This window comes from Pundamilia nyererei, unplaced genomic scaffold (genome assembly GCF_000239375.1).
Source record: "Pundamilia nyererei isolate P.nyererei 1_Seehausen unplaced genomic scaffold, PunNye1.0 scaffold00058, whole genome shotgun sequence".
Lineage (NCBI taxonomy): Eukaryota > Metazoa > Chordata > Actinopteri > Cichliformes > Cichlidae > Pundamilia > Pundamilia nyererei.
This window is the reverse complement of record NW_005187459.1, coordinates 841,288-865,522: the sequence shown is the minus strand read 5'-3', so window position 1 is coordinate 865,522 and position 24,235 is coordinate 841,288. Positions and strand designations below refer to the sequence as shown.

Here is a 24,235-nt window from a genome sequence, read left to right as displayed (position 1 = left end):
ACTATTGCTTTAACAGCTTGCGATGAGAAAACGTGAGAGAAGGAAATAAAAACATGTGGCTACGTGGCTGTACAGTTCTTGAGGACATTTATATTATCACATTTCCATTTTGAGATGAAAATAAGATAAGAAACAAATTCACAGAACCTTCAGGTGATATAGAGCAACGGGTCTCTGGTTATAACAAGACCTCGGCTGCCTGATTTCTGTACACAACATCCTTATATACATAATCGTGATCCCCTGTCAATCAGTCTGATAATTGCCCACCTTTTAAAACTATTTCAAGTCCCTTTAGTTACCTTTAAGTTTAGTTTTGTTTAAAAGTGTTAAAATGACTCCAAGCTTCATCCTTCCATTGTCAGTTGGCACCACCTTTATTTATTGATTTATTTTTTAATGGGCTGTCCCTCGCCTCGGATTGGGTGATGCAGCTGCACGTCAAACACCCGGCCCGGGTGTCAAGCCTTGGCTTCCAGCATCTCGAGGAATAGTTTGTGCATGGGGACTTTGCCCTGCATTTTGATGCTGTAGAAGTGCTGAACGGCCTTGGTGGCAGTCTGACGGAGCAGAGGCAGTGTCATGAGCAGCTTGCCTGCCCGCCGGGGGTCCTCTGGGTGCTGGGAACCCTCAAAATCCTGCAGGGCCTCATGAAGAGAATCCTGGAGCCTTTGGACAGCCTCGATATTCTCTATGTGCATGGAGTCTGGAGCGAGAAGAAGAAAGTCGGAATGACAAAAATGCCTAAGACAAATCAGATGTTTCATATCTACACTGACAACAACTGCATGTTTTGCAGCTGCATCATCTGGTTTTAAACTCAGTAGCTTGTATATGCAAACGTGCAATTTTGCTTCTTAGTGCTTAATGACGCTCCTTAAATAAATGACTATGCATGGCTGGGAGTCTCGGGAGACATAGGAAGAGAGGGAAGTACAGTAGGTATATATAAATATACAGCAGGAGAGGAAAAAAAAGATTCATTTCTTTTGGTATCATGGACCACATACATCCCCCCTGCTAATGAATTCAGATGGCTGCATTACTAGGATATCATTCAGCTGAATGATGGTGGCAGATGGGCTTCATTTCCATAAGAAAGAGCAGTTGGCCCCCTTATGTATAGGCTCTAAAATAAAACCAGTTGAGACTTATTAAAAACTGCTCTCTACGTATAAGTCTACATGTTGGAGGGGAAAAAAAGAGAGAAAAAAAACAGGCTTGTCCTCCGAAGGACGAGCTGACAGCGAGCATTTTAATGGACAAGCACTGGTTTGCTTTCAGCCAATTTCACTGCACTGACATACTGTGTCAGGTCTAATCTGTGTATGCATCATATCCACAATTCATTAACTCACAGATAAAGCCGTGCACGACGCAAATGCGAATTCAATACAGTATTATAATCAAATCTCACAGACTGAGATAAACTCGTCCTACCCTGGTAGTAATACGGAGTAGCGCTAAAGAGAAGGCAAACACGGCTGCTGATTGAAGTGTAAGTGAATGAGATCAGCTCTGCTATGTGTCATGAAAGTTGTGGCGTGAAGTAAGACCGTGTATGAACACGTAAATGAGGCAGAAAAAAGGGAAAGTACAAGGCTAATTATGTTCCTAACTGACTGATTAAGTCTCTTTTACCAGTCGCCTTCTGTGTAAATTGCATTTCTATCTTGGGAAATTAACTAGGCTATGTGGACCGCACATGTGTTCCAGCACTCTTCATTTGAAACCTTCATGTTAATGCTGATCTGATCCTCATTAGGCTGCACGATCATGTGTGTGCGCGCGCTCAGATGTGAGAAAGAGAGTGGAAAATAAGCAATATGTTTTTAAATGGGTGCACGCGTAAAGCACGAGTGTGTGTGTGTGTGTGTTTGTGTGTGTTTAAGGAGGCTGGGGCTGGGGGAGGAATGCAAAACTAACTTTGAAGAAACAATTTCCATGTAATCCGTCAGCAGCCTGGCGTCAATCCCGTCGATACTTTGCTAATTACAAAATCAATGGCCATGAATTTCCACAGCTGTCACACCCAGAGGACCACTGGAGCCGAAGCTCGCCGAGACTGTGTTCAAACGAGCCGAAGTTGCCCCCTCGCCCTCCCAGAGCAACCCCTCTGAACCCTAGCCTTCCTCTCTCTCTCTCACACGTCTTCCTTATACCTTTACCTCCCTGTCTTTCCATCACCTCCCCTCCTATTTATCCCCAACTTTCCCATGGAGTGTTTGTCATCAGGAGACTAAAGCTCTGGGCTCAGCATTTTTCATTTTTTTCAGTCAGGCAGGAGAAAAGACTCCTAACAGGCATTGATTAGCGGGGGACAGGCCCAGCCTCATGAAAAGCAAACTGTCAATACGGGCGCAGCATCTTCACACTGGAACAAACGAGGCCCGTCGCTCCCCGACGCTCATTCCACTCCACTTAACACATTTTATTGACAGCCCCTGTTTTTCTAATGAAATGCTAAATATATCTCCCTCGGCTGTGGCACGCTGGCAGCTACTGTTATGGAGATGGAGAGAATGAGAGCGCAATGTGACAGTCACACACACACACACGTGCACATGTATCTGCACACAAATTAAAATATAGATACAGACACAGACACAAAGTTAAATTAAAAAAAAATCTTGATCTTGACCTTTATGTCCTCTCTTATCGGGGATCTTTCATTGTGGGGGTGATGGTGCCACAAGATACCGATAACCACTCGACATTTTTTATCCCTGTGTTTTATTTCTTTGTCTGTTTAATTAAATGCCAACTGCCAGGCTTTACTTGAGATTTTATATAAAGATGTACCTTCCTGTCTATGTCATTACTGCGGAGAAAATAAAGGCTATTTGGCAAAAGTGACTAATCGGTTTTCGATTACTTGATTACAGTATTTTAATTTACTTTAATTTTATTTCTTTAGCGATAAATCACAGTCGCCTCAAGGTGCTTTAAGTTGGAGGGAAAAGAGCCTCCAGAGAAAACCCCAACAATCAGATGATCCCTGTACAGCAGTTGGCGACAGTGGGAAAGAAAAACTCACTTTTAACAGGAAGAAACCTCTGGCAGAGCCAGGCTCAGGGAGGGGCAGCCATCTGCCGTGACAGGGTGGGGGTAGTAGTCAACGCAAGTATGCCACTGAGCCACTACTATCTCTGGGAGTTTTAAATAGATGATTTTTGGAAAACTTAAACTCTCTGGAAGCCAAATACAATAAACAGAACTTGGTTTAGGATGTAATCCCATCATTTTGACTTGCATTCAGCAACACAATCCTGCTCTGCCTACTTATTGATGCACTATGATGTTTATGAAGATCCAAACCCACTACTCATCCAACGTTTCTATGAATTTGAGCCTACAATATTTGTGCTGTTCACAAACTCATAGATTAGGATTGTGAATTTAAGTCTAACAGGTGAATGGAAGATTACCTGAGTTAGAGAGTGCAATGGCTTTGAGCGTAACAAACTCCTCCTTCTCCATACGCAGCTTCTTGTAGCGTCGGACCAATGGCAAGATGGCAACATGAAGGTCCAGCAGGCCTGAGATCCTCGCCTGCTCCTCATCTACCACGTAGTCCTCCGCATACATTATCTCATCCTCACAGGGCAGTGAGCGAAACACAATGCTCAGCACCAGGATCTCCATCCAGGCACTCTGCAATAGACTCATCTGGTCTGCCAGCGAGAGTGTGGAAAAGCCTGCAGGAGTATAAAGAAAATATATGTCACATTTGAACATTTTCTAGGTACTGCTGAGCCCTCACACAGAACAACCATGTGACATAGTAAGAGGGCAGCCTATTAACCCCCCTGCTCAATTGTTGCCTCTTTCAGTCCTCTGTGTGCTTTATGGGCTATGTACAATTGCTGCGCAATCCTCAAAGAAGTCCGACTTGAAACAGAGACCGACCGCTGTATGCAGTGGCTTTCAGGGAGCAATATAAATCAGTCAGGAGCAGAGGCCTTTGAAACATGAGCCAGGGCTGCCTCAGCCATCAACTCAGTCCTTCTGCAACCCACTGCATAAGCACATGAGACCCTGCTTAGTGAGGACAAATCCAGACTTAACACTGATTATATCGTATCATTGTCCGAGTAAGGACGGGTGAATAGACATTCACTTCTTCTTTACAACAACTTCAAAGTTAATTCTGTCATTTAAAACAGACTAAATTAATGTACTGAAATTCCAACTGAGAAAATAGGAAGGAGAAAAAAAGAAGATCGTGTGGATTTATAATTAGACTTCACCATTTTATAGTTTTCGCATTTTCTAAGAGACTTTTGTGGGATTCCTCCGCCCTTTTTATAAAAGGGTAAAGAAAAACCTTTCAAACAGTAATCAAAACACTTCTGAATCAAAAAAAACAACCTCTGTTTGCATCAGAAAGACCATCTGATGATTTTTTTTCTTTTAAAGGAAGCAAGTGAAAGTACCCTTTATCTATAAAAGATATAGCCTACAGGTTTATAATACTTATATACATAAAACATTTACTACAACAAGAAACTCTAATAGTACATGCCCATGTCACGGTACTTTCTGACCCGTTTTTGCTGATGGTCATTAAATTAAAATGATCAATGCTTTATAAATTGTAGCCCCATAAATGCACAAATTGGGTCATTTCAGCCCACTGCCAGGTGGTTGCTATGCAACATGATGATAATATATCATGTGTAATTCCACTTTTGTGGATATAAATGAGATGTTAATGTTGTGAATTGAAAACAATAGGATGATTTCATGAGGTATTGTGGATTGTTGTACATTCAAGGTTAAAAAGGTAATTTTAGTCATTTGTAATATGGTTCTCATGGAACCTGAAGGTATCATAACATATCATCCATAACTTAAATTTTGTGGATGTGTTATTGTTGTGAAACTAAAACTATAAAATCCTTTTATAAGTTGCTGCAGCTTCAGAAATGCTAATATCAAGTCATTTTAACCTGTTATTAGCTGGTTGCTGGGCATCAGAATATCTGATATAGACAACAACCTTCAGGTGTATCAGATGAGCCTGCGTACCAAGTTTGGTAGCAAAAGCATATGGACAGACATACACAGATTTGCGTATCATAGTAAAATGTCTTTTTTCCTGTTCATGCACAATCATTCCCTGTATATGAACATGGTGTCTCACTCTAATCCTGTTCCTGCCTACCACATTGTTCATATTCTTTATTGGCATCAACTTTCAACTCACCTCTTCTGGCTGTGGACTCTGAACTGGTATTTATTGGTTAGTTCATTCACAGGAATTTTGAGCCACCATGATTAAGAAACTGGATCTGTTCTGTAGCTGTGGTGTAGTTCTCCCAACAACATTTACCATCATGTATCACAAGTGTATTAATGTGCTGATTTTCAGTGTGTGAGAATTTGCTTAGAGTTTTGCAACAGGAGAAATCAGGTCCGTACATATACTGAATAACATATTCACTGGGATTGGGATGGAATTATGAAGGGGAATGCTTTAAACGCAGCAATGTTAAGATCCAATAACAAAGCACACATGCAGGCTTCTTCCTGTGTTGTTCAACCTTTTGAACTTGGTGTGGCAATTCATCCAAATCTCGAGGTCGACCCATCAACTTTCACCTCTAACATTCACACACACCACATCAAACACCTGAAAGGACCTCAATGGCCACAATACCTTTCACTACTCTATGGTGAATAGGAAGGTGATTGGGGGATATTGACCAGGGCCTTGAACTCACCACGCTGCTTACTTAAATCTTGAAACTTGTATGGATCGGAATCGGACAGGTTGACTTAAAAGGGGTCCTCCCGATGTTTCTTATCAAGCAAATAGAGGAACGGCGGGAAGCGAGAGAATGAAACAGAGAGAAAAGAGTGCTGGGGGTGTCATTGATTAGTAGATTGTAATCAGTCCACCAAATGCGAAAGGGTATCGATCCAAGCCTCAGATCTGACAAACAGACATTTGATGGAGGACATCCGGTACATGTTTAGTGGGGGGAAGAGAGGACCACAGGATCACTGAATGTAGATATCAATGCTGTGTCAGGAATTCATGAGTTTACTCCAGATTCCCCAAAGACAAGAGAAATGAATGGCCTAAATTTGGTGAAGCTTATTTAGAATAGTGAGGCAGGACAAAATAAGTCTGACAGTTAGAAAAAAGTAGCATAGTTACATACAGAAACAACCCGTTTAAATAACTGTAAAGCAAGAACACTTCGGGCTAAAAATCATGCTTATTAGCTCCATTTAATGTAGCATACCTTTAATATACTGCCTCAACATAAAACCACCAATTGTGCAGAATGCCCTCCCTTTGTGATGCCAAAAGCTTGCTTATCATGGGTAACCTGTAGTGTCAGGCATCAGGACATTGGTAACAAATGCTTTGAGTCTTGAGAGCTGCTGGGTGTGGCCTTCGTGAACCTGGGCTGTTTTTGCATGTGGGACAGATGCTCAACTGGACTTTGTAGTCCAGATAAAGTTTCGAGCTCTTTGTAAAATTCCTCCAGTTGCTCCCTTGGAACTTGTGACATGTCAAAGTAACATCGGCATGGAGGCCAGGACTAAAGGTTTTCCCAGCAGAACATTGCACTGTGCTTTTCATTTTGTGACTCATTGGTGAAGACATGCATATATTTCCCTTATTTTCCCCCAGCACTCCTGGCCCCCTTTTTCTTTTCTCTTTTTTTAAACACTCAATTTACTGAAGCAATTTAGTGACTTCCTGGTTTCCCTTGGGTTAGCCTGGAGCTGGATGTGCGTCGCCTGGAGGTGGCTGAGTTAAGTGTCACTGTGGAGGGTGAATCCCCCTGATGAAATATCAATATTTCACCCTAGTGATTTGATGCCGTTTGACCAAACATGACACAATACTGAGCAAACCAGGCAACGTCAGCATCTCTGTGTTTGCAGTCTCTCTGCATGGAGATGAAGAACATGAACAGCGACGCTGTTCTGCTAAACTACAGGGTTTTAGAGTATTTATGTTTTACTTGTTAGCTGAATAAATCAAAATCCTTAATTTTACATCCTATATGCTTTATCGTTATACGTCTTCATAGTGTAGTGACTTAGACATTTGCTTCACAAACAAAAGGTTGCTGGTTCCATTCCAGTTGAGACAGAAATCCCCTTTAGGGTTGCGTCAGAAAAAAAAAACATGGGGAGCTATCAGCTGTGGTGACCCTTGTGAACAAAGAAGCACCCGAAATTAGGTTTAGGTAAAATTATTTTAAACTTAAAGTGATTTCTTTAAATGATTTTAAAGAAATCTAGACTATTGAAAAAATGCCTAAAAGACACTTTGAATAAAAAAAAGTCAGTGCAAGAGTGCAAATTACTACTTATAGGGCTCAATGAAGCCTAATTTTTGGAGGTTACAGTTCACTTTACTTCAATTCAATTTTATTTATATAGTGGAAAAAAAACATCATCTCAAGGCGCTTTATGTAGGAAGACCCTACAATAATTCATCAAAAACCCAACAATCAGACAAAGTGCTATGAGCAAGCTCTTGGCGACAGTGGGAAAGACAAAAAAACCCCTTTTAACAAGAAGAAACCTCTGACAGAACCAGGGTCAGGGAGAGGCAGCCGTCTGTCATGACTGTTTGGGGGCGAGGGGAGGGAGACACGACAAAAGATATTATTAATCTCTGGCTGTTTTCCAAAGCATAAGTAATAATTAGATGCAGAGTGGTGTATAAACACATAGTAAGTGAAAAAATGTGAGTGAAGAAGAAACAGCAGCCTACAGCATAACTATGGGAGGATATAGGGTCACCTGATCCACCTCTAACAAATGCTTTATCAAAAAGGAAAATTATGACACTAATCTATAGAATCTAATCTAATCTATAGTATAGAGGGTCGTTGGAAAAAAAACTGTAAAAAAAAAGTATTGTAAATAGAGGGCTACTCAAATACCCATAAATACCTAAAACTCAGAAGTTACTGCTAACTCTTTTAAGCTAAGTTTTGCTAACCAGGCCATTTTTCACCAAAGTATGTCTTTTACCTCTTCACTCTGTGTATTATTGCCAAAATTAGGAACACCCTGTCTCAGATACTAGAAGAACTAGTCCAAACATTTTTCAATTCCAGGCTGAACTCCTTGTTACAAAAATGCCACAGCAAGTATACCAACAGGGACTGGAAAGAGACACATTCTCTACTTTTATGACTAAGCTTGACAATTTTCTTTTTGATAATTAAACTATCTCAGTGACCCTGAAAACTCCGTGCATTTATCTGCCACTACTGCATGCCATTAAATTTGAATTCTCTCTCCTCCAGCTTGTGCTTTGTACTCTCTCTTTGCACCTCTCTGCACAAGCTACACATTTATGATCTGTAGTTACGAGCCCAACTAACCTGCTCAGTGTTTATAGTGTGTTATTGCTCTGCGCTCATCTCTTCTCTCGCCACTCCCCACAGCTGACTGAGGCAGATGGCTGCCCCTCCCCGTCCCCCTAGTTCTGTCTGAGGGTTCTTCCTGTTAAAAGGGAGTCTTTTTCTTCCCATTGCCAAGTGCATGGCTACAGGGAATAGAAAGGTTTGTAACACTGCAAAATTTTGATCCAACTATGTAAACTGCTGTTTTTTTTAGTGATCAAATACATTTTAATGCTAATAGTTACAAAAAGATTTACTACGCTGACAAAATGTAATCAAAATGAAATTTTTTAGCCATAAAGAAAGAGACAGTAAGTTATATAACAAAATGCATTGAGCATTAAAATAAATAGGGACTGTTTTTTGCTAACTTTAAAATCAAAATCAGAAGTATTTTTGTTGCTTTTACATCTATCACACTGTTCACTGTTTTAAAACCATGTTGTGCTCTGCAAACTGTGGGGCAGCTTTTGTAGTAATGCATTGACCTGCAGGGGGAGGCTGTTGTTGTTGTTGTGTGTGTGTGTGTGTGTGTGTGTGGAGAGGGGTGTTGCCGTTTCACCAAACACATTACAATACTGTAACACTGTAAAAACCCATATTTAGCCAATGTAGCATGTTAGTCAGCAATATGTCTATATCTTTAAAGGTCCCCAGGTCCCCAAAAAAAGAACTGTTTGGCAGGGTTCTGGTAATGCAACAAAAAAAATACAGGTGCGTGTAAGATAACTGAGGCCCTGCTCAGTACAGTGAGGAGACTGAGTGGTTGGCAGTGAAGCTTGAAGCTGTCATTGAGAGCGAGGTCTAAAACAGACAGCAGTTCACTCTCTATTCATTTAGTATCATTACAGGCCTCCTAAGAGCCCTAATGGGCCTAATAAAAAGACAGAGGTAATAATGAGACTTGAGGGCCCTATATGAGCAGGAGGAGTAGAAGAGGGAGAGCCAGGGGAACAGGAGAACAAGGAAGCCAGAGAGTGTGTGTGAAAGATATTATGGCAGAGGGTGCGCGGGACAGAAACAGAGAAAAAGAAAGGAAAAAGAACGAGCATTAGATAAAGTGAATAGAGGGCGCTGTACGCTTTTGACTTGAATGTAGTCTACGCTTTGTGAGGTGGTCTGTGTGTGTGTGGTTACAAATCAAGGGCTACAATAACATGTCTCCTATCATCTTCTTGAAGCCAAAATGTGTGTTTTTGTTTTATTTTTTAAAAACTTCAATATTTTTAATTGGCTCCTTTGCACACAAAAAAACCTAAACCAAACTAAACTGAGGATTAAAAATTCATCAAATTACTTCTTTCCAGCTGTAAAACACAAATATTTAAGCCTTCACAATGAACACGTGTAGGAGTATTACATGTTTCTTCCCAGCTCTCCACATGTGGATGCTGAAGGACTTTCACATTAATGGAGTGATCTGCGCTAATGACTCCTATTACCTCATCGTTAAGGCCATTTGCGCAGTGGGCTATGAGTGTAATGGAGGGAGTGGACTGTTAAACTGTAGGGACCCCTTTTGTCTTAATCGTTACTTGGTGACACTTTGACCCAGTGGCCGCGGGTAAAATGTCTCCAGAGTGTCACGTGCTGCCTTTAATAACTCTGACAGATCTGGATTTAGATCCTCACACCATACAAGATCAATACTTTTTTATTTATATTTATATATATATGTATATATATAAAAAAATGTAATGAGAATAAGGCAGTGGAAAAACATTACAGTAAAATTCATTACAGGCCCCATGGGGCTCCATTAAATTGAGGAATTTGACTGTAGTTACCCTATTTGGCTCTTTTGTGAAAAATACACCTGAATTAGATTTTTTCCCTTGTTCACAAGATGTTGGATGGAAAAGAGGTCAGGAGTAAAAAAAAAAAAACAAAACCCAAAAACTGTGCATTTGGGTCAGGGAAGCTCCTTTTGTTCCTGTTAACGCTTGTTTCTCGATGTAAACTCGAGAGTGGTGAGACAGCATGTCTCAAACCCCAGCAACCCTCCATTGGCTAATCGTTTAATAAGGCTTCTCTTTTCCTAAACATTCATGTAAAGTTCAAAGGGCTGGTTTGGGCTCAGCTCATTTTGGCCCACAGTCCAAACAGATGATGTAAGCTTTCCCCAACAGGTAACTTCCTTCATGTTACTCCACTATGCAATCGATGCTGTTTTCAGATGGTTGCCCACTTGGCTGACTGTGGATGAAGTGGCTAGGTGCCCCACTAGTGGAACACAGCATACATTTGAGAATCACTGGTCTACAGCAAATTGACACATAATGTGGAGGAGTTGTCTCCTAATGTCATTCTCCATTCCTGAACTTTTCTTACTGCTAAGGCCTCAATCACACGAGCCTGTCAACGACCATCTGGCAAACACAGGTCATAAGGTTGTCAGGTAAGGTCCCTAGTTAGTTGCCAGGGTTGTCAGTAGTTTGCATGGAAGTACTGCAAATACTTGCAGACATCTCTCTGAGCTTTAGTTAAACTTAAAAAAGTACAACGCAAACCGGAAATAAAAAATATTTACTATTAGAGTAAATTTTCCTGCATCAGCCAATGCATTTCAAAAGCGTCAACTTTTACTTTGAAGGCAAACAACAAAATGACATATAAGTGTCATTATTTATTAAACAATGCCAAAATGCTAAATAAATACGCCCCATGATTCAGTTGTTAGTAGAACCGGCTTTAGTGACAATAACTTGAAGTAACTGTTTTCTGTATGACATCAAATCATTGTAACCTTCTTTATGCCACTGATTTAGCCCATTGAGGTTTGTTTATGTCAAGCTCTCTTAAGGTCCCCTGTATTTCAATGAGATTGAGGTCTGGACTTGATCCTTTTTCCACCCGTGAATAAGCTTTCTCACTGGAGTTCAATTAAAAAAAAAAAAAACTTTAACTCTTACCAGACTGATGTGCAAGAACATTGGGCTCAAATTGTGGTCATAAATAGTTTGTACTACTGAGTTTTGTAACCAAATTATCTGAAAATTTTATGTTTGTGCATTCGTAGATGAGAATTTGTGTGTGTGTGTGTGTGTGTGTGTGTGTAAAAAAGATTTGTGTTTGTAAAAATATTTACACAAGTTACAGTTTTTTTTGTTAAGGTCTGCTTACAGATACAAAACAAAAAACTATGTGTAAAGCTCTGCGCTCAAGTTTCCTGGCTGTGTGTGAGTTTCAACTTACAAGTACGAATTTTTACCCGTTTTTTCTTCCTTTCAGCTGATTGGTCAATGTCATCTCAATCACAAATTTAACAATCCAATCAGAGAACAGATGGGTTTGGCTGTTGGAGTGGCGCTTTCCATATAAAAGTTTCAGATATTTTGGTTTACAAGGTTACAAAACTCAGTTCACAACTACGCATTTGATTTACAAGTACAAAATATTTATGACCACAATTTGAGCCCATACATTCCTGATATCTTTGCTGCTTGGCATTACATTAACACACATCTGAATACCACAGACCAGCAAACTGCCAAAACCTCAGTTTTCACAGAGGTGCTCACCCTCGCTGATGATCAATTAATTAACTTGATTAGTAGCAGCTTGCTGCCACTTATCTTTCTATTTCCTACAGAAGCAGTAAGGATGTACTTTGTTTACACACTTCTACATCTTTTCGTTTTTGTCAAATAAGTAATGACACGGGTTACATGTCATGTGCATTTCCTTTGAGGCTTTATTTACTTAATTTTAAACAGATAATTTTTATTATGTCCTGATATGTAAAGCCACAAAATTAAAAGAGGATGTACTTTCTTTTTCCCATAACCGTATTTGCCATCGTCCTATAACTACTCTGGGCCACTGCTCAGCAAACGATTCATAGTCTTGCTTTAAGTGTGGACGATGAGTCAGTAAATGGGACAAATAGGACAGCACTGTGCCAGCCCAAAAGGAGACAGAGAGAAAAAAACTCCATCGTTTTGGCAAAAAATCATTTTTTATTTACTCTGAATAAATTCATTTTTGTTTTTACGACTAATTAATTGTGTTTAAGCAAGCACGAGACCTTTTTTAGTTCCTTACACTGACGTAAGGATTTGGTTTTTTTTGTTATCACCTTGAAATAAATGCACAACAAAAGACAACTGAAGATAAAATTTGTGTCCTGACTGCTGCCATTTATTTTAATCAGTTAGGAACCCCTTTAAGAAATGCATCAGTGAAGAATATTACTAGCTTTAATTGAATAATAATTGAATTGACAACACGTGTGTCTTTTACATGCTTTATTTAACCAGATCAATGGCTTGCATATACTTTGAAACCAGCCAGTGCTCCTTATGAACACGCGGAGGTCCAAAGTGTCTCCTTCAGCCGATAAAGATGAGAAGACCGGAAGATCTAAGAACATTTGCATAGCAAGTCTTATTTAAGAATTCATCAACAAGGAGAAGGGAAATCCATCAGTATTTCCCTAAATAAATCAATTTCACCACAGGCCCTGCGTAGTCTCCTTAAGTAAGTAAGAGGATTGCTTTCTTTAAGTCTGGGATTGAAATGGAATACATTGACATAGGGGCGGGTCCCCCCCCACAGACTCTCCCACCCCACTCCACCCCACCCCAGTCAAATCAAAGGTTTCAGCTGCTCTTTATTGATTAGATTTTAGAATATGGGACTAGCTTCTCCCTTAGGTGCAGATGAGTAGCAGATGTTAATTATCCTGTGTGTGTGCATGCGTATGAACGGGAGGGGGTGGCGTGTTATGTACAGCAGTCGGTGAAGTACTCCACTAATCTCACACTGTAACATTTGAGAAAATCAAAGAGCAAATGGGAGCAGTTTCTCCTCCGCTTTACTAACTGCACAAAACCACACGTGAACCTTTTTTTTTTTTTAGCAACTTAATAGATGGCCTGTATAAAAAGCACCTATGTCTGAAATTTCACATTAAGACAAGTGTTTGGAAAGCCAGAGCCCTGATGACAGGTTCAGTCAAGAGCAGTCACATGTTTCTACCTGGGATATGTTTGGCCCAGCCAATGATGACCACCAGCTCGCGGTCAGCCAAGTCACAAAGCGTTGTCAGAGCCTTGATGTCTCCGTCCGGCATGGTGGGGTCAGGCATGGCATAGATCTTCTCTGGCTCCACCACCAGCAAATGAGAGACGATCTTTGTCACTAAGAGGGGGAAGAGACAGAGAGAGAGATAGAGAGAAGGACGGAGGGCGTGAAGGAATATAAATGTACTGTGGTGTGCGACAGTTTTAGGCAACAGTGTTTGCCTAAAAATATGATCATATTGTGCCACATCAATCTCATCTTTGGATGTAGATAACAATGCTCTCGCCATATTCCTCAAGGGGATTCATTTCACAGCTTTATGTCCCATCATATTAACTAATAAAGTTAATGCTTTTTGTAATGCTCAGGTAATACACACATTGTTACTGAGTGAGATTTTAAATGAAAAAAAAGAAAAAAGCAACAAAAAAGCGACTCACGTGGTTTTTTGGCTGGAGGGGGGAGGGTGAGGCCGAGGTAGGCGCCGTTTTCGGCATCCAACCGCCGCTTGTACTTCTGACGCCCCCCTCTCACTCGATCCAGACGCACACCTGCAAAGAAAAATAATTAAAAATATCACGTATGCATAAGATAAACCAAAGCCACTCTGACGAATCCACAAAACGTAATGATAAAATAAAAGGGAACTTTTCACTTGTTTTGTTTGGAAGTAGGCGTTGCTGCTGACTTTCTCACTTTCTTTTTATATGCTTAATTTTTGAAAGTTACATTCAGTTATAACGACCTATTTTATGGCATCGTATTTGCTACCATAACTACAGCTTATTATAAAACTGTAGCCTATTTATTGGGGGGGAAACTTGACCTATTTTGCTGTGTCATCAGACTCTCACGAGCATTTCAGGGTTTTTAATTTTCTACCCTGTATATGACAAATACTATATAACCATTCTTCATATAATATACAGTACAAAAATTAGGATAACAGCATTTTTCTGTCATTTATCTACATAAACAGTTACATTCCTTTATTTTTAACCTTTCAACCATCAAGCAGGACTTCTGAGTGGAAGTTTAAGCATTCACATGCAGGATTATCTTCAAAGCCATCACAGAGGACGCGGGCTGGATGCACCTTGTCTCCTGAATTGATACGTTCGCATTAAAAGTTGTTTGAGCACTGAGGGAGAGCAAACAGATTTTACATGGTCAAGTGGAATTAAGTCGTGTGAGATTTCCCAGTGACTCATATAAATTCCTTTGATTCCCCTGGAAACAAAAGAATCCGATTAGGATGGTCTTTCAATTTCCTGACACCGACTATCCACTAACCTAATTACCCACCGTGCCCAGAGGGAGCTCATTCTTCCCAGCAAACACAGTGAGATCATTTTATGCCTGGCAGATTGAAGCTAAATCGAGAGCCCCTCTCCTAACACAGCTTTCCATTTGTACGCCTTAAAGTAATCAATAAGGCTTGCAAATAGACTTCTTGTTCTTTGAACACATGTGGATGCGGTTTTAATTAGTCAGTTAGGCAGGCAGGAGCTGGGTTTGCGATAGATGGAGCTTTAGTGGTTGTTTTTAGCATTACTCTTGGTTAAGTTAAATTTAAAATGATAAATTGGGCTTCAGGAAACAGTGTGCATGTACTCCAGATATTAAATCAGTTCAGGAGCCTCTCTCTCTCTATTTAATGGTACACAGAGGCCTAATAAAGGGTTATGCAGTTAGTTAAGCCTTTCACAATAATAAGCTTGTTTAATGCATAAATATATTAAGAAGGTACCAAAACCGAATTCATGCAGCATGTTCTTGTAAGGCTAACTGACAGTGAATTGTTGCTGCTTTTGCCCCCAACATTATCAAGACACACACACACTGACACACACACACACCAGTTTCCCTGCCGTGGGCTGCTAGGTCATGTAGCTGCAACAAGCGACAAGTGACCAAACAGCCAGAGTTAGAATTCCAAGATCCGCGGGGGCTGTTTGAACTCGAACATCCAACTGGCCCATAATTAATAGACGCTGACAAGAATTAAGAGCTCAGCGCTAACCAGTTTCAGTTTACAGCTTAGCGGCGCTCCAAACAGCAGAGACCCGAGGCAGGAGGGCAGGGACAACGACAAGGGAAAAAAACAAGGGTTAGATAAGGCTGAAGAGTGGGAGGGTTGGAAAATCAAACAGAACAATCTGCTGTGCTTGGATGAATATATCTGTTTTCTGATGGTTTCTTCTTTCTCAATTTGTACATCCTCTCTCTGTCGGCCCTGCCTGTCCCAATGACCACCTGATCTCACCAGTGCGGGATTATCTCCTCCCCATGTGATATGGAACAGTACTGAGAATATGACCACAACAAGACAGCTGAATGAGGCCCCTGGAAGAGGGCCGGAGAGGGTGCGAGGGGGGCAGTGTGTGTCATCGTCAGCACCGCATTCCTAACCTCAGGCCCAAAACCACATCGGCCTCCGCGCTTCAAGACAATGCGGGTCCAGACGAGAGCCTCTGACATGGGTTGGGGGCGGCGGGGGCCAGGCGGGTCCACAGATCATCTTAAAGGCATCCAGATCCTTTTTTATGGTTGCTGGCCTTTCATAAAGTGTGACAGGCAAAGTATGGATGCATGGGTGAGGTTATGGGGTAAAAGAAATGTGTGTGCTGGATAATATGAATTCACATACTACAGCACGCTCATAACTTTGTGCTGACTGCGAGAAAGACGGGCTGAGATACTTGGCTGAAAGTCTATTCTTGCTATGTGAGTGTGTTTGTGTGTGTTTGTGTGCGTGCACATGTGTGTGGCAAGACGATGAGGCATATTTACATTGGAGCAATCTTTACAGCCACCTGATCTCTTTTGCTTTCACATACACAACATTTATTGACTTGTTAAAACGTTAAGGCAAATTTCTTATTGAAGTGACGGTGTTTCGCTTCATGTGCTGGCCGCGGGTGCGCCGGGTGTGTCCTGCGGATTATTTTGCTATGCGTTTATTATTTGCACATTAAATTGACAGATATCTATTTCACCATAGCAGCTGCCAAAATATTCATTTTATGCCCACAATGAAAAAAATGACAAAAAAACGGCCCTTAAGAATACATAATAACATTTTTAAAGTCCACCTTAAAACACAAACATCAAAATGAAATCTGAATTAAGTATGTGATTAAATTTTCGGCCTAAAGCCCCCACCCAAATTGTCTAAATCCACATTCTTCGCAACGTGGTCAGAAACATCGGTCTATATGCTGAAAAACACCCACATCAGCAGTGTCTTCAATGTAAAACTGAAGCCAGAAAAACAAAAATACACAAAGGAAGACAGAAGGTTGAGCAAAAACAAAAAAAAGTGTCCAAAAAAAATCATTCATGATATAAATGAGATTCATTCTTCTAGTACAAAAAGATGCTCTACAGAGCAGCTGTCATCACTGAAAGGTGCATGTGTCTCATATCGAGACTGTGTGTTACTATGTGAACATGTGCTCGTGTGTACATGCGTGTTTAAGCTTCTCACTCTCAACTATTTTCAGCCTTTCACCTGTCAGAGGCGCTTCTTTCGAGAGAATGTGTCAGAATTGGCTGGCTGGCTAACGCTGCCAAAGGGAGATTAGGAGCTCCCTATTTTAGCTGGGAAAAATCAGAGGGATGCGGCGTGCAGCCCCCTCCGACGCGGCCTGCTCACCCTTTGCAAAGCGCAGCCGCTCTGCCCTTCCAGGGCTGCCTCTCAACATCTGATCTGGAAAGTCAGAAAGAGCTACAGTAAAGGCTGTCATCGGGTTTTTTTCTTAAGTCTGGGTGGGCTGAAAATAAGAAGGGAAAGGCGAAGAAAAGACGACACAAAAAGTTGAAGGGAACTGGATTGGGTTGGGTATTAACATGGCGCACCATCTGCTGCAACCCCCTCCCGGTGGCCTGGCAATGCTGGCACTGCTTAACCGTAACTGCCATGGCACTTGTATCACTCTTTATCATGTTTTACACTTACATAAATCTGAGCCAGCGTGTCCACAAAGGGCTATTATTTTTGTCTCGCAGTGCCGCCCTAACCACAGATGCAGCTCTAATAAAAAACATCTGCAGAGCTCGAGAAGGGCCGAGATCATTCATGAAGTTGAAGCTGGTGTAGTGGACAAAATAAAATGTTTTTAAAAAGCTAGAACGGTGTCAGTGACAAGCACGGGACCTCAAGGAGCGATTCTGAGCCCCTTGTCAGGGGTGATATACATTTTAACATGTGTGTCGGGAAGCGAGTACATGTATAGAAGGGTTGTTATGAGGTCAGCGCTTCGCTAAATCCTTTTCTTTGGAGGAACACGTGTTAGCCTCCGTGTCTGATCTATCACCTGCCAGACAGTGAGGACAGGCCAGTGCAGAGCCTCTGGGTGGGCGCTGACTTTCAGCTGCATTCTGCCAGCTACTCTGACACCCTAAAAAGCAAACAAGCCCCCACACATGTGCTGTTAGACAGACAAGTTTACGGTACAAGAAAAAACAAGTGGCAAGAAGGGAGGGGTCCTTCTCACTTATAGTTTAAGTACTTCGAATGGTGCAGACCAACACATGCTGAAAATTCTGGTTCTGAAGACGCCCACAGAGTATAGACTTTGGGTATATCTTTATTATGGTGATGTAATCTTAGCATATAGATTGGTTTCTGATTTAAGCCTATTGATTTGGAAGGGACCTGACAGTCTGTGATATTGGATATGGCTTTACTAATCTTTTGTGTATGTGGCCGGAGGAAAATAAGGCTGTAACATTACCCTGGTAGCCACGTTCGCTCAGGAAAGACTGCTGATCCCTATCTGTGGTTAGGAGAGGGCGAGACAGCGGTGTAGGTTGCCAAAATAGTCTGGCAGCTTGTGTTCATCCACCACATTACAGCGATGTCAGAAAATCCCAGCATGCAAAGAATAAACCACAGAAACACCGAGCTAACATCACTGAACTAGAACCCACCAGTAGTGACTAAAAGACCAAACTGTAAGCGCCTTTTATGCTCAGACCTGCTTCTTCCAGGACAGACACTCAGTGGGTATAAGGCGATATGCTTCTGTTCCAGTGGGACTTGGTTTTTGAACACGATAATTTGTTAACATGATGATCGGACACCTGTTCAAGGACCAACATAGATACCCATGCTTACTGGCACAAAAAGAAAAAAAGAATCCATCTCTCTTCTTCAGCAGGATGTGACTCAAAGCGGAAATTGAAAAATGCACACGCGGTAGATTCTTGCATCATTTAACACCGTACAGTAATGCTATGGGATATTAGCGCCGCTATTAGCTGGGGGCACTGACTCCTGGCAGTTGTGACTGACACCATACCTTCCGTGAGTTGTAATTACGTGAGAGTTTTTCCACTGACCTGTGACCTTTCATCAGTCTCAGCTGGACATTTGAGGGGTCAGTGAATGAGGCCGGCTTCCTCGAACAGCTGCCCTTCTCTGCCGTCCACCCGGCTCATCCAGGTGCTCTGCTTTGACAAAGCAGTAAAGCCGAACCAGGAGAGAGGCCTGTCATCTATATTATTTCTTCGATTTTCTTGGAAAAATAATAATCTGTTACATCTTAAACAGACAGCTTAGCTCAACATACCCTTAAGCATAATCCATAAATTCCCTTTGCATTATGTTGGCACTGGCCACAGCTAGAATACCTGATTTATTTAGACCCCTATCACACCTGAAGCCACCAAACCAAGTTCGAAGAAGTAAAGTCAGCTGATTAGTGGCAGGTGGCGCACAGCAGAAGGGTTTTCCCCACCCACTAATGGGGCTCAAAATCCCTGGCAGCTACCCTTTAAAAGTCAGGATGGCACAACTGGCACGAGGAAGAGAAATATTGGAAACTTCTAGAGCAACTCATCACAATATATAACTCTCACAGCACCCCGGGGGAGGCGTTTTTTAGGAAGCCACTGCCAACGTGAGGGAAATTTGCAATGGGAACAAATGAATAACTTGTGAAACTTACAATATCCAGTTTATGTATTTATCAATGTTTACCTGTTAATAGCTGAAGATTATAATAGTTAAAATAGAAACGTATCTGGAAACATTTTATTAATTAAAAAGTTAAAATGGTTTCATTTCAAAGGAAAGAAGTAAAAAATAACACAAGCCTGCTTAATATTGACAAGGATTGCTACGAAAAATGAAATTTGCTCAAATGTGTAAACCTTCAACATAAAACCATTTTTCTGTTTGGACACCACAATCATGAGTTTACACCTAAAAAATCTGTTTTTAAGCTGGAAAAGCTTTCAGTTCATCCACATCAGAGAGTCAGTCAGCTATTTTTTTATGTCAAAGATCAAGGTTTACTGCGATCTCACAAAACATATTTGGGCCAAACTGATTAGGTCTGGCTTGGATATGGATATAAAACACAAATTAACTGGTTTCTGGTTTCTCTGTAATTATTGTATTTAGGTCTGGATTGTGGAGGCATCACTACAATTGTGGGTGTCTTCAAAATATCCCTTCAGTAGACGCTCAAACATTCGTCTTTGTTGGTTTAAAAGATTTGCGTTTCAAATCTGAGTCTGGATAATTGTGAGGATAATAGAAACCTTCTTTATTAAGCGAATACTTTAACACTACGCTTCCTTATTCTTTTCAGTGTATCCATCTCCTGTTTGTGGAATGTGCTGTTGTCTTTAAGTCCTCTGGATTCATTCCACGCTGCATTAGTTATTATTAATCTCTGGCTTTCTTCCACAGTGTATCTATCTTTTGTCCTGTCTCCCTCCCCTTAACTCAAACCAGTTGCAGCGGAGTCCGCAGGTTTCTAACTGTTAAAAGGGAGTTTTTCCTCCCTGTCACCGAGTGCTTGCTCATAGGGAGACGTCTGATTGTTGGGATTTTATCTGTATTATTGTAGGATCTTTATTTTACGGTAAAGCGTCTTGAGGTGACAGTTGTTGTGATTTGGTGCTATGTAAATAAAATAGAATAGAACTGAACTGAATCTATGAAATAATCCTTGCTAGTGTTTCCTAGATTTTACCCACAATGTCACTCTGCTGCTTGCAGTTCAGAGTCTGCATTTGTGCCTTCTGTTATTAGTCCTCCGTGTTTGAACCTGTTGATGATATAACTAACCTTGCAGGATAATAGAGTGTTAAACACCATTTAAGTTAACATTTTAAGAAATTACACAATGTAATTGTTCCTTGTCGGTGACCAGCCCTTGGTCACTTGTTGCAGGGTGATCTCATAGCATAAAGTGAGGCTAGCCGCTGTCCCCTCCCCCCTACTGGTTCACTGATCAAAGTCCCCCTTAAATCTGTAAGAGGCCATGCCACTGCAGTATGCCATGATTAAGTGTCCTTTTTACTCTTAATTGAACACCATCACTTTTAGAAAATCGCCTACTGTGCCACATATTGCGGTGGCTGTGACGCTGCGCCTCGCACACACACTGGCCGGCTTAGCCTGGCTCTCCGCTGACAATACCCCACAGTTTTTCCTTTAAGCATGCACTAATAGTTTCAGCTTTATTTATGAAGCAAATGTGTTGCTATTTTTTTTTTCTTCTGGCCAAGAGTCAAAGGCTCAGTGTGAGATATTTTGGCCAGGATTAAGACATAAAAAATGGCTGCATGTATAAATAGTAGCGTTATGCCAAACAGAACGGACGGCCCCTCTGTCTGAGAGGAACAAACGCAGCTACGTCACAGTGAAGCTGGGTCAGTGAAAGTGAACTAAAAGAGAGACACGCAGTCTTGTGTTACTGGGACAAATTGCAGTCAACTTGTGCAGGCTGCTATTACCAGATGTGTACAAAACTATATGGCCATGGTTTTATTTTTAGGAAACAGTTGTTTTTCTCTGTGGAGCTTATAAATAAATTTATAAATCGTATGTTTCTTTAATTTAGGATTCAGTGTGGACTATGAAACACATACACACACATACACACATTAATGCTATCAGAGCACATATTACGTCCTAATAAAATGTACGATGCAGTCATTCCTCTAATCAATTACACTTAATCTGAATGTTGATAGAAATAAAGAAATCCTAATGTGTGAATGAAATATTTTAAAAATTCCTTTGCTTCTTTTTCTCTAAATCTTTATTTTCTTATATCTTTTATGCCATCAACACCTATGGAAAGCCTACACTTCTGCCTTATTTCAGCACATTATTCAATTAATTTACTGTTACTGTCAGTGTGCATTTATTCTCCTATACAGCGTTCGTACCACAGTTGCTCAAAAATTATTCTTTGTTTCAGTATAAGACAAAGAAATGTAATTAAAATAGGCTGTATTTCAGCAATTTGAGATTTTGTTTTTTCTCATGGACATCTGTCCAGAAATGTTCACTGAAGTCCAAGCTCAGCACAAGCCCTCTGCGTATAAATAGCATGATTTAGACTTTTCATAGACTTTGCATTGGTGTAGGATAGTTCTTCTCGCTCTGCAAACTGAAAAGATAAAAAAAAATGCTCTTCCCGTGGAAAGAAAAAAGAAAAAAAGAAAATCTATCGGCTAGATTTTCCCTCTGTACTCCCAGAGGACTCACACTGGAGGAAAAACAACACGTGCAGGAAGTGAGGTGGGATATTCGGAAAGCATTTAGTGGATCAATACGGCAGGCAAGAGGGGGGAAGGGAGACAGACAGACAGACAGAGTGGGAGATGGAGAGAGAGACACCCAGAGCCCAGGGGAGAGGGAAGTCTTGGGGGAACAGCCTGTGCTTTTTAAGAGTACTGTTACACATCTCAGTCGGTCTTGGTAAGAATATCCAGCTCAGCAGCTTTTTCCACCCGGCTGAGTTAAACACTCAGAGGCTCGGCAGTGTGAGGAGAAGTAAGTATGGCTTGTGGGTGATGTCACCGGTGTCTCCCTGAGGCCACAGCTGGCTTTAATATCACTGACCATCCTCTAGACCGGAGTGACCATCACAGATCCACAACCATTGAAAAACAGACAGCTTACTCTAACATATAGGCAAACCTCCTGATTTCAGCTTGATCATAAAATCTTTACACCATCTCATATATTTTAAAATATAGAATCACAAGACAATTTGGTGCCATAGAGGAGAGTCTAAAGTTTATATACTAATAAACAGAGAAAGCTGCCTAAGAAGCATATGATCTTTAGGATTTTGATGTGACAGTTAATTAATCTAGACAGATGCTATTAGCACCAAGGTGTCAATAGCCAACAATGCTATTTGCACCAGTGGGTGGAAAAGTTAATGTGGCTATTTACACCAGGGAGTATATAGCATGGCATATACGGCATCACAGAGACAAGCACCGGGGTGTCCGTAGCCAAAAGTGTTACTTGAACCCAAGCACTCACTGCCAGAAAGGCGTTCTAACACCTCAACTATAACCTTTTCCTGCACATAAAGAGCTAGTTTTGTTACCCAAGCTTAGCCACAGTGTGACTGAAATTAAGTCTAAAAATTACATGTGTGTGGTTTTATAAGGGACACAGACTCCAGACAAAAGTCTTTAAAGCATTCATCCACCGCAGCCCTCGTCGTCACTCTGTGAACTGTGAACTCAACTGCTTCACGCTGCTTCCTATGTGATATACAACCATGGATACAACAGTACTTAGATTTTTTCGTAGTGCTGAGGAGCAGCACTGAACAGAGACCCCAAATAATGCAGCTTTGCACAAGGGGAAGAGTAAAAATAAAAGGATAAAGCAAACACACACTCACATATATATATGTTGTGTGAGCTTGTGTGAAAAACCAGTACTCACCCTCTTTTAGCATGCCAACTTTAAGACATTTCATAAAGCGGCAGGCCTGGCAAGACTTTCGTCTCCTTTTGGTGATCTCACACTCATTGGTAGCCGGACAGCTGTACTCGATATTCCCTGGAAAAGGATTGGAAAAAAAGGACTCCATTATTCTGTGTGCTTAAAAGATATACATCAGCAATTAGGAATAATTTGTTTTGGAATTATTGCGCTGGCAGGAAGATCAAATCACACCAGGCGCGGAGTGAGAACACTGCAAAATACACAACACGTGTGTGCACATGTGTGCCTGTGAACGCACACACACCTGTCCCAAGGTGACCCCGTGTGACACTCCTGAAGGAGAGGAGGGTTTAGTGGCATTTTGATGGGGCATGTAAAAAGCACCTACCCGCCCCGCAGTCACACTCAAATTTTGATTCACAGATAAATTAGCTTCATTAATGCAGAGCGTCCTCTCTGCAACGCTCACCACGACCCTTTCCAGCCCATCCTTCTTCACCTAAAGGATGATGGGAAAACTGCCCTCCCTCAACAGCACGGGGCTAAGAGACGGACGCACAGCTGAGCACTCTGCATAATGTTCTCCAGCAAAGACCAGGAGCTGCTGCTAGACTGGACAATCTAAGACTGCGATATCATGTAGCAAAGCTCGATGTATTATTCAAGTCGTCTTGACGGTTGTTGGCTCACTATGGAAATATTTCCTATGCAATTTAATCACTCAGATCCAAAAACAGCCAGAAAATGCAGACATATTGAATCTGCTGGAATTTAACCGCTGCCCGTCTTTCTCACCTGATTCCGGTTAAGAGTTTTTTTTATTTATTTTTTCCCCAAATCATTACGCACACACTTCAAAAGTTGACACGACACCAAGAATCCAGTGACAAATCCTCTTTCCCAAGTATCCGTAACCCCATGATTGACTGTTTGAACAATGTCCCGTAAGTCCAGAGATGTATTAATGGTACCTAAAAACAGCAAACCAGGTGTTGTCTGTTGCAGGTCTGCCAGAAGAGCACACACACACACACACACACACACACACACACACACACACACACACACACACACACACACACACACACACACACACACACAC

At 41.3% G+C, this 24,235-nt stretch overlaps 1 protein-coding gene across 1 annotated transcript in view; it reads right to left on the bottom strand.

Annotated features, from left to right (window-relative positions):
- Positions 1-245: 245 nt before the first annotated feature.
- Positions 246-24,235, bottom strand: part of esrrgb (estrogen-related receptor gamma b) — a 37,399-nt gene continuing 13,409 nt past the window's right edge. The window contains exons 3-7 of the mRNA XM_013911197.1: positions 23,131-23,247; positions 13,853-13,963; positions 13,368-13,529; positions 3,429-3,698; positions 246-706 (exon numbers count right to left, since the gene is read on the bottom strand). Of these exons, the coding sequence (XP_013766651.1) occupies positions 462-706; positions 3,429-3,698; positions 13,368-13,529; positions 13,853-13,963; positions 23,131-23,247 (905 nt within the window). The 3' untranslated portion in view covers positions 246-461. The remainder of the gene's footprint in view (positions 707-3,428; positions 3,699-13,367; positions 13,530-13,852; positions 13,964-23,130; positions 23,248-24,235) is intronic.